The sequence below is a fragment of the Ostrea edulis genome, chromosome 2, assembly GCF_947568905.1.
Source record: "Ostrea edulis chromosome 2, xbOstEdul1.1, whole genome shotgun sequence".
NCBI lineage: Eukaryota > Metazoa > Mollusca > Bivalvia > Ostreida > Ostreidae > Ostrea > Ostrea edulis.
The window spans coordinates 17,889,751-17,908,938 of NC_079165.1; the positions used below are offsets into that span (position 1 = coordinate 17,889,751).

The 19,188-nt window shown below is 35.3% G+C and overlaps 2 protein-coding genes across 2 annotated transcripts in view; one reads left to right on the forward strand and one right to left on the reverse strand.

The window, feature by feature from the left end:
- LOC125678098 (40S ribosomal protein S19-like) overlaps positions 1–19,188 on the reverse strand; it is a 193,108-nt gene that overhangs the window by 74,069 nt on the left and 99,851 nt on the right. The gene's annotated exons all lie outside the window — the stretch shown is intronic.
- LOC125678094 (uncharacterized) lies at positions 6,104–8,213 on the forward strand. The gene is made up of 3 exons (XM_056156249.1): positions 6,104–6,230; positions 6,407–6,533; positions 6,756–8,213. Exons 2-3 carry the CDS (start codon positions 6,413–6,415, stop codon positions 8,069–8,071), a joined length of 1,437 nt encoding a protein of 478 aa, XP_056012224.1. The 5' UTR covers positions 6,104–6,230; positions 6,407–6,412; the 3' UTR covers positions 8,072–8,213.

The following is a 19,188-nucleotide window of genomic DNA, read 5'->3' on the forward strand; positions in this document are numbered from 1 at the left end:
ATACAATGACCTCTTTTCCTATGATAATTTGCAAAAAAATCCAGACCTATTCTTTCTGGGTACCATGGCGCGAAGTAGGTCCATATTCAACTTGGCGATAATAAATGATACGGATATAATTAGAGTGTTCCGCGCCAAAAAAATCCATCAAGGTAAAGCCAAAGGCGCCTTCGCATTTCATACCTTTCTTGATAAACACCTTTTCTAGATTGAACCTTGCTATGGTAAATGACAGTGGTTTAATTAAATAGCCTGATAGATTCCCAAACTAGGGCTTGTGCTACTTATGGCGCTATAACACGTGGGTCACCTGATGGGATCTGATGCTAAAAGGACAATACATTGACCATTTCTTGGTTTCTGAGACTCCCATTAGAACTTAACTATGTTATGTAAATTTTTAGGGAGAACTGGGGGAAAAAATCAAGAAGTCGCAAGTTAGTGGGGGAGAAAAGGAGGACATCTTAAGAGGTTTTACATTGACGAAGTGAAAAGACGAGAGAACGCCAAGAGCCATCCTATCGGTTTTTAAAGCGCTGAGCATAAGTAAGCGCTTTTCTGTCGCTACATTTGTACTTTCGCTTTGGGCCTTTCTGGATAACCGCCACCCATCGGCCGATTTATCGTCCAGACAGTATTCAATTCGACTCATTTGTTGATTCATATCACCAAACAATTTGGTATACATCAAGTCAACATAAAAATGGACTACCAATTACATAACTAACAAAATGAACAGCCAATTATAATATAAATTAATTTTAAAATTTAAATGATTGGACGTCGAGGACGATTAGACATATAAATCAAAAGAATTCAAGAGACAAATGATGAGAGTTTGACTCCATATTCCAATATTTTTAGAGACATTTATCTACAGTGCAAAGAAGTACAAATCACCACCGAATAGCAGGAAACTAAGTTCTAGCATACCGGGTATTTATTTCCGGACGGGTGTAAATTCAAAATGAGCGGTGATGAAGAACTACATATAAACATAACGTGAAGTTTATGACAACGCGGAAGGAAGCAAACGAGGAAATAAAGAAAAACAGGCTTCATGGCGTGAAAACGAAGTAAATCAAACTTAGGATTTCATCATCTTATAAAGATCTGTGAACGATAGTATTGTTTCGCCGTCTACCTTCTGGTCAATTTTCAAAAGTTTTCAATTTTAAAGGATTCATTATGTCAATATAGATATTTATATGAATTTTCATAAAAGTTGATTTTTTTTTTACAAAACAAAGAGAGATAACTATAATTTGGGTTAAAGGGAAAGGCAACCCAAAATATTTTTACATGATAAATGATAGGATTAATCATATGACAAAGATTTGTCACACATTTCCGTTGATATATGGCCTAGATAAGCTTCAGGACTAATTTGAAAACGTCAAAAATTGAAATTCCCGTGATCTATAGAGGCTGCCATGATTTGTAACTCTTTTGTATTCAAGACCAGAAAAATCAATAATTTTAACGTCACACCGTCTGTTCCGGTTTCGATGAGAATCTAAGATCATCCTCAGGTACTTGGGTTCAGGACCCTCCCCCCCTCCCCTTCGAATAAGCTACATGAGTTGATTTAATTATTTTTTTCTTGAAAATATTTCTAATGCCTATCAACAACGTCTTGCATACCCATAAAGTTCAAAATAATTCAAATAAGCCCTTAAAAAATACTCTCATTGGCTATTATTACAGAACTTATAATAACCAGTGAGGGTATTTTTTTAAGGGCTCATTTTGAATTATATGTATTTTGGACTTTATGGGTATGCAAGACGTTGTTGACATGCATTAGAAATATTTTCAACAAAAATATTAATTAATCAACTCATGTAGTTTATTCGGAGGGGGGCGCTGAATCCAAGCACCTGTGAGATCATCAAAGATGTGCATGCGGTGGATCTTACGAATAAATATGTTGATGCCTTCCTGGCAAGCAGTTAATTACACTAATGCGAAGGGGAGATGTGAAAAAGTGGGGTTTGGGGTTTTCTCTTCGAAATTCTCAACACAACCAAGTCATTTGAATTGAAAAGACTACGTAAACTGTGGATCCATCATTTGAGTAATGACAAGTTGAGATTCAAAACATTTGTATGAAAAAACGTTTACCGTCTGCCTGCTCTGCAACTTGACTGAATGTCTTCTTTTCTTAATTTCTTCTTGCGAAAGAGCGGCTCAAATCTATACGGCTCCAAACTTAACTGTTCGTGACGTGTCATGTTTACAGTGCTGCTGATGAAATAAGCCGGGTAATTCAAAATACATGATAGATTAATTATGATTTAATTGTTAAGGAAGGATTTTTGTTGTTAAAAACTGTAAATTATGATATAAGTAAGTAATACTTTATTCATAAAAGCAACTATATGGTTAGGGTTGCCTTTCCCTTTAAAAAAAATCACGTATTTCACTATAGGGATCAATGGAAAATGGTAAATATTTTTAAAACATCCCCCCGTCAAAGTTTGCAGGCATTTTAATTTTTTTACTCAATAATATAAAGTAATTTGACAAATTACATTGATGTCACTAAGGATTTTAAAATATATGAAGTTTCACAGCCCGGTTATTTTTCTACCCCCTAATCAAAAGGAGTTGGAATTGAGAGCAATTAATTAAGTAACACTGGTATTAAAGTTAATAATCAATTGCTAATTGATTCTACTTTGCATTTTAAAAAAATACAATTGGCAAAATCACAAAGCTATTAAAAATATACGAGTTGAAAATGTATGCGGGAATCCAAAGTTAGCCTGCGTTGTTCTTTAGTCATTTCATCGGTAGCCGGGTGGAGAAAACCGTTGATAAACATGTAAAAAAAAAAAAAAAAAAAAAAATCCCATTACCTCGAACTCCAACAATGAGAAAAGAATTTTAAAATCACAAATTAGGACAGACAGGAAAGTCAATGACGAATGTAAGAGGCGAAGGGATAGACAGGAGAAGTAGAAGCCCTATCACTCAGCTCATGCAGCAGTAGCAACCATACATTCTTCTACTACAACGGCGGCCGTGTGTACAGATCGGCAGTGTACCAGGTGTCATAAGAGGGGACACTGAAGAAAATATTGTACAAAGAGAAATGTAGGAGAAGATAAATAATTTAGAATTTGCACATTTTGACATAAATTCGTCAAGCGAGATGTCAGGTAAATATGCAGTACTGTAGGTAGACTGAGTAAGAATGTAGGTCAACCGCGTTCGATGTGTGCATGCAGGTTTGTGTCATATGGCATTTAATTTGGGCCTCCTTCTGTTGGAAAACACGATTTAAGTCGGGTTCATTTAAATACACGTCATGCACATGCGCAAGGGTATTTACAATAGAACGAATTTATACGAGTCCCGAGTTGTAGCGCATGTAAACAAAAATGGTGGCACGGGGAATTCTAATGACTTTTAAATTTAAAGGGTTGACAATTCTATTACTTTACAGCTATTCCTGTAAAACCTCTTTTTCTCAACAATGGACTGTAATGAATAAGAAATGCCTACACTGTTTACAGCCATTAGTGGAACGTAAACTGATCGATTACGTGTGAGTTGGATACAGGTATGATTAGGTAACTTCAGTGGGTCATATTTGTGTGGTTTTAGGGTTACTCAATACTTAAATTCATCCTCGAATTAACTTGGGTTTGCCTATCAAAATAGATCTTAAGCTGATTTGCTCCCAAAGAGCTTAAAAGTAACAGATCCGCTTTGAGCAATACTAGTTTTGTAACAACCGAAAATAGAATGCTGGTGTAGAAAAGGATGTGTGCATGAGGTAAATGCAAAACCTTCAGAAATTAATCCATTGACGGTAGAAATTGATACACTAAAAGAAAGGTTGGATGGCAGATGTAAGGTTTGTTAATCTACACTTACTGACACACAGTATAAACGTAAGTATGAAGACGCCAGTACGTTTCTGTAAATGCCAGTACTTCACGTGAATAGTTTCTACAATCGCCAGTACTTCACGTGAATAGTTTCTATAAACGCCAGTACTTCACGTGAATAGTTTCTATAACCACCAGAACTTCACGTGAATAGCTTCCACAATCGCCAGTACTTCACGTGACTTGTTTCTATAAACGCCATTACTTCACGTGAAATGTTTCTATAAACGTTACTATTAAGACGCCAGTACTTCAGTGAATTTTTTTTTTTTTTATAAATGCCAGTACTTCACGTGAATTGTTTCTATAAACGTAAGAAAGAAGACGATAGTACTTCGATAAACGTAAGTATTAAGACGCCAGTACTTCACGTGAATAGTTTCTGTCAACACCAGTACTTACCTTGAGTTGTTTCGATAAACACCAGTAAATAACTTGAATTGTTTCTATAAACGTAAGTATTAAGACGCCAGTACTTCACGTGAATTGTTTCTATAAACGCCAGTACTTCACGTGAATTGTTTCTATAAACACCAGTACTTCACGTGAATTGTTTCTATAAACGCCAGTACTTCACGTGAATTGTTTCTATAAACGTAAGCATTTTAAAGACGCCAGTACTTCACGTGAATTATTTCTATAAACGTAAGTATTAAGACGCCAGTACTTCACGTGAATTGTTTCTATAAACACCAGTACGTCAGTGAATTGTTTCCATAAACGTAAGTATTAAGACGCCAGTACTTTGTGTGAATTGTTTCTAGAGGGTGATTACATTTTTAATCGATCTGAAAATTGCTTATCGTCATATCACACAAAAAAACCAACTTCACGCAATTCAGCGTCAAAGATGAGGCCGCTGAAGATGAAATGATTCTAATCGGACCACATAGACGATCAATCTCCTCCTGATGAAGAGTTAATTGTGAAGTCCTACTTTAATTAAGATACATCCATTGTTGTAGTTAGATAATTAGTCAGTATAACAATTTTACACAGAAGGATAGCGGTTTTATAAGGCATAAAAATATAAATACATGTATAACGTTATGTGTATGGAATTTTCACTTGTTTAAAATCAAAACCCTTATCAACTTCAAGACCACTCGAATATATTACTACATGTAGTTGTAGTTGATACTACATCCCGCAAAATAATCTTGAATCCACATAGCATTGCACATTCTTTTTGTATTCCATGAATGAATATATATAAAGTAATTAATGAAATCAATAAAATGGGAAACTTGACAATTCTAACATTTATTACATTTTTATATGTTCGCCGTTAGATATGGCGTATTGTGTTATGGCGCTGTCCGTGTATCTGTCCACCTGTCTGTCTGGTTGTCCGAGGTCATGTTTTCCGCACTTTTTATCTGTCCGCGTGTCAGTCCAACGTCGTGTTTTCCGGACTTTTTGTCCGTAACGGATGCATGTACAGTGTTGAAATTTCGTCACAATTTCATCTGGATTGGTGCACCATGACCTACATTGTACATGTCCTTTAGGGCTAAAAGTATGTCAAACATTTCAGATTTTTATTCTCGTTATGGACTTAGGTATTTCCCTGAAATTTTGTCACAACCTCCCTCTCAGATTTTTATATTTCAACTTCATTGGTGCACTGTGACCTACTTTAAGACTAAAAATAGTTCAAAAAGTTTCCTGAACTTTTTTCTCATCATGGATACAGATATTACAACCTCATTCTCATAGAAATACATGATAAGTTCATATATCAGACGGATTGATACACCGTGACCTACTTTAAGACTTTTCTCTTCCAAATGTGTGTGATATCAATTCAGAGTGCATAATGTGTTTACACGTTGAATATCACAGTCCGACGGGCGTATATTGTACCGTTTGCGGTACTCTTGTTTTATGTTAATACACTTGATTTATTTCTAGAGATTATACATCCTGAAGCCTAATATTAAGAATAAGTTCATTCCCAAATTAAGCAGAATTAATTTTGGAAATAGTTTTTTAAAGATACATTCACATCAATCCCACAGAAATGCAAGGCTGACCGGTGTGGTCACTGCTCAGTTAGGGAAATGGCCCATGACATCAGGAAAAGTGATGTGTGGTTTTTCGCCCTACACGCGCGACAATTCTTACGATGCCGTAATCATGTTTCCTCCATCCCACGACGAATGCACGAAATAAACAAAAACAAACTGGTTACGTCAACCTTGACGAGATTTACTTTTCATAGACACTCTGGAATTTGTTGGGAAGTACTTACAGCAAAACTGGATAGTATAAATTAGCTGTGATCCGTTTGGAACACCATTAACTAAAGAGAAAGGTGGCAACACAGTCGTAAGTTGAACTATTTGAGAAACATTACTGCACGGCAAAAGTGAAATGAAATTGCAAAATGACAAGAAAATCATAGTAATCGTTAGTCTAATTAGACACTTTTCATAGTAATCATTTGACTAATTAGGCACTTTTCATAGTAATTCTTATGCTAATTAGGTATTTTTCTTTTTCAGATAACAATGAAGATAATTCAGGTTAGCATGCTTCTTTTCTGTGCAACACATGCTGCTGGTTTCGGTCTCCGACGACTTTTTCGTGACATTTTAACTTCTCAATCAGGATCCCGTCCACAAGAGAGAGGTAAATATATATGTTATTTCATAATTCCATATATTTATAATTATTTTACGTGTACCTCAATTCCATACATTTTAAATTATTGTACGTGTACAGTACCACAAAACCATACATTTATATCATATATGTACCTGTACTCTAATTCCTAAGCACTTTTCTTAAGCTCTATCCAAATGACCATTTCTATACTGCCGTATATTCATACTTCTATTTAACTGACTGTAGGTGTGGCTACTATAAATGACAGTAATCCAAGCTACATTGATTCGTGGGACTGGGAGGAAGATAGTGACTCGGCCAGTTCTGAAGAGGGAGGGCTCCACATGTTCTTTCGATTTTTGTATGATGGAGAAGAAGATAAAAATTCATTGAATACAGAGACGACTACACAGCAAAACCCACAGACGTCATCTCCAAATGATATTGACAAAGAAAATAATTCTACAACTACTGAAACACCATCCGTAACCACAACAGTGGCATCAGAAGAAAATGACGACAACATGACGAATATTGAAACGACCACTGCAAGCAATACAGATGATAATTCTACGAGAACCGAAACACCATCAACAACTACAATGGAGATTAGCACGAATTCAGACACCACCACGGTCTATGACAAGACGACGACAGAAACAGCCAAGACAACGACAACAGAAAGAACGACATACCCCGACACCACATTAACGTATGCGCAGACGACAATGTCAACGATAACTCCATCACGTGACGATGTCAAAACAGAAGTGACTAGTTCAACAACTGTGTCCCCGACAACCACGGCATATTACATTACAACAGAAAATACCTTCATTGAAGGAGATTTGTCCATTGACGACAAGGTTAACAAAACCGATTTGAATTCAACAGACGACTTTCAGAAAATAATTGATGAATACAGCGATTACATAGATCAAGGTCCAACGAGAGGAGATTTGCCGTCCACCAGAACATCGTCACAAATTATACAGACAACAACTTCATTTCCTGTTGGTAGTGGAATTATAGACGCGTCCTTATCCAATACAGAAGAGGACAAAAGAAAAGACACAAATGGTGTAGCTCAAATCAACCAAAGTTCCACGAAAACTACTGCAAATCGTATGGATGTAACCGCTGGAAGGATTGGTAACATTCTCTCGGATGTCGTTATGCAATCTTTAAACAGCAAACAAACGATTGCACAAGCTGGGGGGAAAATGATCCATCAGAAATCCACGTCTGGAGTACACAGTGACGTTATAGACATTAGACTTGGAAATGACGTCACTACCACAACTAGTCCACCCAAAACCACCGTATTTTTTACGCCACCTGATTCTCAGAAAAACGCCATTGCAGACTCACAGCAACCAATTTTTACGGAAAGAGTGGCAAAAATTGGAAAGGATTTCATCGTTCTCCCAGATTTTGACAATGGTGCAGTTCTTTTAGAACCAATTGTCCCTGCAGGAAGCATGAAAACGGACACGATATCAGACTTCGACTATGTACCTTTTAAAACATTATCCTACAAAACAATTCCTAATAGCATATAATAGAACTAAATTACAAACAAATGTATGCATAATGTTTGATATTCATCACATCCAATGAAATCCTGTTTATCAATTTATTTATTTATTTACTTATATTATTTTGTATTTGCATTTTTTCGTAATTAAATATTGACTACTATTACGTATCGTTTGTACTATAAAAACTGCATACTGTTGGGGTAAAAAAGCAGAGAAAGTACACAATATGGTTTGTCAACAGATACGTTGTTAACATAGGGAGGGTTGTTTCAGAACACGATGATCATAGTGGCTTGTTTGTTCTGTTGTCGTCATTTTGTTATTTCGAACCAAGAGGACGACTGAAGAAAAAGAAAATTGCATTTTGTAACTTTTTTTGGCCACAAAATAACGGGAAAAAATCCAATAAAAAAAAACTCAGGAGAAAAGAGGATAAAAATAACCCGCACAATAGCGACCTAAATCGGTCGTCTTTTCGCCCCGATAATTTTCAACTTTTTTGTCATCTTTTCATCGCGCTAATTTACAATTTCTTACAATGTCCTCTTTTCCTATGATAATTTGCATACAAAAAATCAATAGAGCTATTCTTTCTGGGTACCATGGCGCTAAGTAGGTCCACATTCAACTGTGGGATAATAAATGATACGGATATAATTAGAGTGTTTCGCGCCAAAAATAGGAACTGATCCATCAAGGTAAAGCCAAAGGTGCCTTCGCATTTCATACCTTACAGTTCAAAAACTTACTTTGTTAAACACCACTCTGATTCCACGCACAAGTACTCTGGAGTTGAAATAAAAAATATATTAGAGTTCCTCATTGACAATATCTTCGTGGTCTTTGGTGATCAGGTCTTCCGACAATCTGTTGGGATTCCCATGGGCACGAATTGTGCTCCTTTGTTAGCTGACCTGTTTCTATATTCATATGAAGCAGAATTTATTTAAAAAAAACTCTACGTGAGAAGAAAAAATCTCTCGCTGTGGCCTTCAAGTCGACATTTAGATATATCGACGACGATTTGTCTATTAACAATAATAACTTTCACTCATATATCGATTTGATATATCCCTGTGAGCTCGAAATAAAGGACACCACAGAGTCATCTACTTCTGCTTCATACTTAGATAATTTATTGACAACTCAACTGTATGACAAACGGGATGATTTCAGCTTCTCCATCGTTAACTTCCCATATTTATGTAGAAATATTCCATTATCACCTGCATATGGTGTTTATATATCTCAACTGATTCGATATGCAAGAGCTTGTTCTGCGTATAGTCAGTTTTTAAATCGAGGTAAGCTACTGACAAACAAGTTGATGGTACAGGGGTTTCAACAGTCTCGATTGAAGTAAGCATTTCGCAAATTCTATGGTCGTTATAACGATCTAGTTCGTCAATACAACCTATCATTTGGTCAAATGCTGTCTGACATGTTTCATACAGATTGTGAAGCCGTTCTTGGCACACTGATTTTGACTACGGATGACTCCGTTTACCTGATCAGGATATAGGGCTCACGGCGGGTGTGACCGATCGACAGGGGATGCTTACTCCTCCTGATCCCACCTCTGGTGTGTCCAGGGGTCTGTGTTTGTCCAACTATCTATTTTGCATTGCTTGTAGAAGTTGTGAGACTGATCATTGTTCGTTATCTTCATCTTTCATGGAGAAGAACAATAGAGAGATAAAGAAATGAAATTTGATTCAAGACTTGAACAGTACAGAATCTCCACAGGGAGAGAAGGAAATAACTCAAGTAAGTCAAGGTGCTGCTCAGACTTTAGTGTTAGAGAATTTTTTGCGTTTGTGTGAGGAAACTTCTACCGGTGGGTTAGTTTTATGACAGAGTGTTGAGCTAGATGTCATTGATGTTCCCTTACAAAGAATGTATCTGAAATCAGTTTTAATTACTGGACCAGTTACTGGTGTTCGACCAACTCTTCCTGCTCGACGCGTTTCCTTGTTTCTGGACAACGCTGGTGGCAAAGTTGTACCTATTAAAAAACGACTTCCAATGTCGCGTCTGATGATAAAGACGACGACTTATATCTAATCTCTGTTTTTACCAGATTTATGACCAGAAGAAAAGAAATCGAGGCTGACCATGTTCAATCCCTTAACCCTTTCTCCACCGGCACATTTTAGAGGTTTTTAAAGACTAAATGACAATATTTTTACATCGAATAAAATCTGCATGTATCACGATTTGGGATAGGCATATGACATATAATTTTATTAGGAATTGGACAGGGAATAATTTCTTATAAAGTTTGTCACGGTATCCCATGACCTCAAAGAGAACTACGGGGTCAAAGGTAATATATGTGCACATTTTTGCAATTTTTTCTCTCTGAAATATATATATTACGACCCCTCTCACTAGATTAGAGTCAAAAATAGGAAATTCTAAATGTATGAGCTGATGTGCCTTTAAAAATACTACAAACGGATCACAATCAAATTAATCAATTTTATTGACAAATAAATATTTTTGGTTGCTAAGTAGCAACACTCGTAGTACAATTTTGACCATAATTTGCCTGTCTACATACATTTGACAAAAGAAGCAGAAAATATCTGGCTGATTATTTCATACATATGTGTATATATTTTTTAGTGTATCAAAAGGTACTGAATTTACTAAAAGATGACAATAGTTTTCACCACTTTATTGTGTGACGCGCGTCGATCGCTTTTAGCGACGACGTTTTGTCGCTAATTTTAAAGAAAACCGCGCAGCATGTCCCAATTTCATTTTATCGTAATATAAAAACTACCGAGAATTATAACACAAATAAGGGCCCATCAAAATGGAAATTTCCTCTACTTTTACAGGCTGTATTTACTTTTCCCTATTTCCATATATAAATATAGGTAAAACTCCGATATGTTTAAACATTGAGAAATAAAATCGTAAGAAAACGTACATGTGCAAAAAATTGCTATTTTCTTATAACTTTGCCAGGCATTAAAGATAATTTTTATATCTTCTGAAAGCAGGGAATATATGCTTTTCAAAAATATAAAAAATATTGAATTCATAAGGAAAATTAAAAAAAATCATATCGAGGGGGAAAATAACCTTGCGAAATAGAGCGTTGCGTCATATTTAGACGAAGCCATCGTTGCGTCATATTTAGACGAAGCCATCCTTCACTTTAAATGCCTTTTTTTTTAATTTAATGGCATTACTTACTTTATTGATTTTTACATAGTCAAAAAATAGAGGAAATTTCCAAAAATATGAAATATAGATCATATATCTTATGACCGTAGTTTCAAAGATTTAGAAGCACTCCTTTTGCGTTGCCCTGTTTTTACACGCCACCGGTCAAATTGACCGGTACGGTAGAGAAGGGGTTAACACGGCTGGTTCATCTCATAAAATTGACCTCATTGACATTTTCCTTTTGACCGTGATGGCAGTTCACATGAAAACACAGGCATATAACAATGAGCCTCCACTGAAAACCAGTGATGATGATGGTCTCAATCCACATTTAAACCAGGACAAGGACTTCCTTAGTCGGGAGCAGTTACTTTCCGAACAAAAGAAGAACCCTGACTGATATTATCCATCTTACCAGAAGGGCACTTCCACCAGAAGAGTCAGCAAAAGTGAGTATGTTTACACCAAAAAACAGGATCCATAAGCCAAAATGGCGACCACCTCACACCACCACCCCCCCACCACCACACCACACCCCCCCGAATAAGTATGACATGTTCTCACCAGATAGTGATCCCAGTAGTATATCGTAGGGATACCATGAACTTAGCTCACGACACACCCATGGTAGGTCATTTAAGTGTCAATAAGACTTGTAACAGAATTTTAAGTTATTTTATCAATCTAAGTTTAAAAAAGGATGTTTCTGAATTTTGCAAGTCATGTCTTGTTTGTCAGAGACCTAACCAGAAAAGTAATCCTTCAATTTTTCTGAATGTTCCAAAAAAAAAAAAAAAGAAGACCAATGCCGCTTGTTTTGATGTTATAATGGATGACGCTTGGTCCTGTAATGACTAATAAGCCACAGAGGCGTCCGTATTTGTCTAACTCTTCACTTTGTTTTCCGTATAGGAGTTATGAGATTGATCACTGTTTGTTATCTTCACCTTTATAGGAGTTATGAGATTGATCACTGTTCGTTATCTTCACCTTTTATAGGAGTTATGAGATTGATCACTGTTCGTTATCTTCACCTTTTATAGGAGTTATGAGATTGATCACTGTTCGTTATCTTCACCTTTATAGGAGTTATGAGATTGATCACTGTTCGTTATCTTCACCTTTATAGGAGTTATGAGATTGATCATTGTTCGTTATATTCACCTTTTATAGAAGTTATGAGATTGATCACTGTTCGTTATCTTCACCTCTATAGGAGTTATGAGATTGATCACTGTTCGTTATATTCACCTTTTCATAGAGGGTATATCGGTTTTCAGTGTGAAGACAATCTACGTTTTTAACGTTCTGTCATTGCTCATTGCAGCCGGTGGATTTTTATTCAAACCTGCATTAGGTCAAACAATTGCAAACTTATTTAAAAAGATTAAGTTATTTCGCTACAAGAAATAACGCTGTATTTGTTGGGGAGGTTGATATATATTGGGCTCTATTTATTAACGTCAGGGGGAGGGGAACGTTACGGCGGCAAATTTCTAGTGTTGGTGAGAGATGTCTGGTAGAAAAGTAATAGCTCAAAGGATGGCTACAGAATAGTGTGAGGGTACAGTTGTAAAGCGTGTCCTTGTGTCTACGTCTCTTGTTTTGTAGTCACTCTTGTTTTGTAGTCACTCTTGTTTTGAGTGTGTTGCAGGTGTGTGTAGCATGTATTCGTCAAGAATTGACCGATAGGAATCGAATTCTATGTGTATCAGAACTTTAGAAGAGTTGGTTACATATAACCGCCGGTTTAAGCGTGCACCATCTAGGTTTTCATTTACATACAGGTGTCCAGGGTCCGTGTTTCCCAACTATCTATTTTATATTGCTTGTGGGATTTATGAGATTAATCACTGTTCGTTGTCTTCACCTTTCATGTTCTAATTTTTTTATCAAGACTATTTGTAAAGTTTGTGGTACGTCACAACGTTTTTGCATCCAATGACACTTGGCAGTGGATATAGATTTTCTAAAGATTGTATGATACTTTATCTCTAGTTTTTTCCCCTGGCCGGCTCTAATGCTTCTGTAATATTAAGTACAACAGGTTTACAAATCTCTCTCTCTCTCTCTCTCTCTCTCTCTCTCTGTTTGCATATTTTCTACCACATTGTTGCCCTGTTTTATTTTCAAATCATCCATGTCATTATGTTTCTTTCACACCTTTTCCATAATTACGTGCTGTACCTCCATTACACGTATTGGTATCATCAGCTGGCATTTTCAATGTGAAGGTGCTTGACCTTTGGATAACCTCAATGAAACAGACATGTTGTCTTTCAGAGTTTCTGTGTTGTGTTTATCAATGAAACTGTTAGTTTCTCTGCATGAAGAAACGATATAGTAACTTTTAAAGTTTGTTTCTTGATCAATTATAGACCCTTAGTCTTGATCATTCAGACTCTTGTCATGATGAGAACAATTAATTTTGATATTTTATAAACCCTTATGCTAGGTTTGAGTTCTGAACTCGAGTATTGAGAGACCTTAAACTGATATATAATTCATAAAGTTCGCAGAATATCATGCATTCAAAACATTGTTCAAAGCTCAGTATACAAGGTGTTTACTGCACCACACCCAAACTAATCAACGAAGAAAGAATTACAAAGACTGATTGATTTCATTTTATTACAAAGTATTTCATTTTATTACAAAGTAATAAATAAGTGTTGTATGTCACAACCATATCCGAGTCGACGAGAATGTTAATCGGCGTAAAAGTAAGAAAAGGCCCACAGGTCTTATCGGTCACCTGAGTAGTAGTTATAAGTATCACTAGTCCCACATGTCTTATCGGTCACCTGAGTATTAGTTATAAGTATCACTAGTCCCACAGGTCTTATCGGTCACCTGGGTAGTAGTTATAAGTATCACTAGTCCCACAGGTCTTATCGGTCACCTGAGTATTAGTTATAAGTATCACAAGTCCCACAGGCCTTATCGGTCACCTGGGTAGTAGTTATAAGTATCACAAGTCCCACAGGTATTATCGGTCACCTGGGTAGTAGTTAAAAAGGCTGCGAAATCTATGATATTTTCCTGTTCTGCATATCTAAGCTAAATTCTAATATTCACTTGCAGTATTCTTGAAATACATATGTCCCGAAAGTGTCCATACTGATGAAAGACCCGCCCTATAGTAAAAACACTGGGGTTGCGAAATTCACAATTTTGGTACATCATTTTCTGCTTTTGCTAAATATGCATTTTGCTTTTATGCAGTACCAGCAAAATGAAAGGAGAAATCCTTCAAATGATACAGCCGATAATCACTATGATAATGTTGACCCCACATCGTCATCTAGATATTTTACTCATCAACACTATATATCAAGTTTGGCCCCGTCCTGGAGTCAGAACCTCTACCTTGGGGATCATGGAATTTACGATTTTGGTGGAGGCCTTCCTGCTCTACATGACAATGCATTTAGTTTTACTTACAGATATACTGTTGTGCAGAAGAAGATTTTTGAAAATGAGTAAATTTTTGACAGTCTTTGTCCCACCTCTAAGGCCCTGAGGGAGGAGTTATGAAATTTACAGTGTATCCCCCTCCCAAAGATGCTTCATAACTTAGATAGTTCAACGTCATAATACCATGTGTCGTCATAGTTAGTCCAACTAGTGTTGCCATTAACCATGGCTGATACCATTGACTTTTATCTAGTGGAAGAAGGTATTAAACAAAACAGAGATTCTATTTGTCTTCAGGGGACTGTAAGTCGGATAATACTGAACCGCGCACAAGCGGAATTAAATTGAAAACTGGGGGGAAATCTACCGCAATGAATTACGTAAAGGAGTTGGCGATAGAGACTTACTTGATTTCTTCGAATAAGCGCCGTCTGGGGATATGGACCATTTGGCAGGGATCCATAGAAACATATACATGTATGATAAACTCATGGCCACGAGTGGTCCCTATCAGAAACTCCTACATCACACCCGACTGGAAAAGGAAAGAAGGTCGACAGAAATAGAAGATGAATTTAAGTCATACAACAAACAGCGGCATAATCTAGAAAACACTGTCAACAAACAGAAGCAGTTGACAATATGAAAGCCCTTTTTAAAAATAATTGCAATTAGATATACAGTGGAATAAAGGGTACCAATGCAAAATATTTTTCAAGACCAAATTCTGTTTTATAATTCATTTTTACTCTGTCAAACATTGCTAATGATTGAGAGTTGTCTTTCTTTGACCAAAATGACACTGGTGGTGACTGTTCCAGGGTAACGAGGAGGCCTGTTGCGAGTCCTGAGCTCACCTCTGTCAAAAATGATTACAGATTTAAAACTATCTACTGATATCATATATATCTTTAGGTATATAAAATCTAACCCTTGACCTTGGTCTGTGGCTTTGGTTTATTTATGACTGGTACGCATGCAAAATACAAAATGTTCAAATAATTAGCAGAACTATTTGGTTATCAACTATATGTTAGACTGAAAAGAGGCAATAATTTTCTGTTCTCTCTCTCTCTCTCTCTCTCTCTCTCTCTCTCTCTCTCTCTCTCTCTCTCTCTCTCAGGAAAAACTGACCACCGACCCTTCATTTCGTCTGAAAAGGATACAGTCTGTCGTAGAATGCTGAAAAGATTACTGTTCATTTCCAATAATACTAGGTGATATGATATTCACATTTCCGATGTTTTTACCGTCAATGTCTCTACCAGTTTGAAATGATGGCCATTTCCTCATGGATGTGAACAATGTACGTATGAATCTTGATAAATTTAGTACGACTATTTTAACGACTGGGAATTCCGACAGAAATCAAAGTAAATATAAGAATCCCGACAGAAATCAAAGTAAATATAAGAATCCCGACAGAAATCAAAGTAAATATAAGAATTCCGACAGAAATCAAAGTAAATATAAGAATCCCGACAGAAATCAAAGTAAATATAAGAATTCCGACAGAAATCAAAGTAAAGATAAGAATCCCGACAGAAATCAAAGTAAATATAAGAATTCCGACAGAAATCAAAGTAAAGATAAGAATCCCGACAGAAATCAAAGTAAATATAAGAATTCCGACAGAAATCAAAGTAAAGATAAGAATCCCGACAGAAATCAAAGTAAAGATAAGAATCCCGACAGAAATCAAAGTAAAGATAAGAATCCCGACAGAAATCAAAGTAAAGATAAGAATCCCGACAGAAATCAAAGTAAAGATAAGAATCCCGACAGAAATCAAAGTAAAGATAAGAATCCCGACAGAAATCAAAGTAAATATAAGAATCCCGACAGAAATCAAAGTAAAGATAAGAATTACGACAGAAATCAAAGTAAAGATAAGAATCCCGACAGAAATCAAAGTAAATATAAGAATCCCGACAGAAATCAAAGTAAAGATAAGAATTACGACAGAAATCAAAGTAAAGATAATAACTGCGACGCTTCACGCCAGCATTTTTTCAGGAGGCGCGTTTTCAAAAATGAAATTTATTTCTAAAATGTACTTGTACACCCAGTAAAATAACATTTAAAAAACTTGTACTATAAGAAAAGTACCTGTACACTTAGTACAATAATCACGTGTCATTGTACTTGGTCTTTACTATATCATAACATTAAAAATACCCATATTTTCTATTAAAGTAATTCCACCCTCCTGTGATGTCATCAGATTTTGCAAAATCAATGATTTATTTACATTTATGCGTGATAGGAACATAAATTTTGTTGGAGTCTTTTCCGATAGTTATTGTAAAAAATCTTGTTAAAAATAAACTATTTTAAAAGTCTAAGTTATAGATGAATAATCAATGATGCGTTTTAAAATATTGAATCCAAGGGCAATAACCCTGTTTCTCTTGATTTCTTTATCAAGTCTATTATGCGATAGATTTCCTTTATTTTTACAGACATTTTGTATATTTTTGTGAAGATACAGTTTCATGAAATTGTTATGAATGCTACTATATCGTCATAACCAGTTTTTATGAAATTTTGATAACGCTGTTTAAGGAAAATTGCAATTTTCTGACTGTGATATATGATTCTGTTTATGTACGTCTCGTATCTTAAAAAGTGTGATGACATATGTATTTTATTTGATAATTTGTTAGTTTTAACTCTAATGAATGGAAATAAATACATTTTTCGAACTTGTATCAGATAAAACTGCGAGTATGGAGTTACCTTAAATCAATTTGAGCATAAATAGAAAAGGACAAGTTCTTAACAAACAATGCAACATTCATTCTATTATACACATATATATATTACAAAACAGTGTGATTATCACATGTATTACAGAATAATGTGATGATCATGTGTATTACAGAATAATGTGGTTATCATGTGTATTACAGAATAATGCGGTTATCACATGTATTACAGAACAGTGTGATTATCATGTGTATTACAGAATAGTGTGATTATCACGTGTATTACAGAATAGTGTGATTATCACGTGTATTATAGAATAGTGTGATTATCACGTGTATTACAAAATAGTTCCATTATCATGTGTATTACAGAATAGTGTGATTATCACGTGTATTACAGAATAGTGTGATTATCACGTGTATTATAGAATAGTGTGATTATCACGTGTATTACAAAATAGTTCCATTATCACGTGTATTACAGAATAGTGTGATTATCACGTGTATTACAAAATAGTGTGATTATCATGTGTATTACAGAATAGTTCCATTATCATGTGTATTACAGAATAGTTCCATTATCACGTGTATTACAAAATAGTGTGATTATCACGTGTATTACAGAATAGTGTGATTATCACGTGTATTACAGAATAGTGTGATTATCATGTGTAGTACAGAATAGTGTGATTATCACGTGTATTACAGAATAGTGTGATTATCATGTGTATTACAGAATAGTGTGATTATCACATGTATTACAGAATAGTGTGATTATCATGTGTATTACAGAATAGTGTGATTATCACGTGTATTACAGAATAATGTGATTATCACGTGTATTACAGAATAGTGTGATTATCACGTGTATTACAGAATAGTTTCATTATCACGTGTATTACAGAATAGTGTGATTATCACATGTATTACAGAATAATGTGGTTATCATGTGTATTACAGAATAGTGTGATTATCACGTGTATTATAGAATAGTGTGATTATCACGTGTATTACAGAATAGTTCCATTATCACGTGTATTACAGAATAGTGTGATTATCATGTGTATTACAGAATAGTGTGATTATCATGTATATTACAAAATAGTAGGATTATCACGTGTATTATAGAATAGTATGATTACCATGTGTATTACAGAATAGTGTGATTATCATGTGTATTACAGAATAGTGTGATTATCACGTGTATTACAGAATAGTGTGATTATCATGTGTATTACAGAATAATGTGATTATCATGTGTATTACAGAATAGTGTGATTATCACGTGTATTACAGAATAGTGTGATTATCATGTGTATTACAGAATAGTGTGATTATCACGTGTATTACAGAATAGTGTGATTATCACGTGTATTACAGAATAGTGTGATTATCACGTGTATTACAGAATAGTGTGATTATCACATGTATTACAGAATAGTGTGATTATCACGTGTATTACAAAATAGTAGGATTATCACGTGTATTACAGAATAGTGTGATTATCACGTGTATTACAGAATAGTGTGATTATCACGTGTATTACAGAATAGTGTGATTATCACGTGTATTACAGAATAGTGTGATTATCACATGTATTACAGAATAGTGTGATTATCACGTGTATTACAAAATAGTAGGATTATCACGTGTATTACAGAATAGTGTGATTATCACGTGTATTACAGAATAGTGTGATTATCACGTGTATTACAGAATAGTATGATTATCACGTGTATTACAGAATAGTGTGATTATCACGTGTATTACAGAATAGTGTGATTATCACATGTATTACAGAATAGTGTGATTATCACGTGTATTACAAAATAG

What these genes read in the sequence shown, in the direction of transcription:
- LOC125678094 (XM_056156249.1), top strand. Translation starts at nt 6,413, where the DNA reads ATGAAGATAATTCAGGTTAGCATGCTTCTTTTCTGTGCAACACATGCT. An exon ending in ATCCCGTCCACAAGAGAGAG is followed by an intron (nt 6,534 to 6,755) that starts GTAAATATATAT and finishes AACTGACTGTAG; the next exon opens with GTGTGGCTACTATAAATGAC.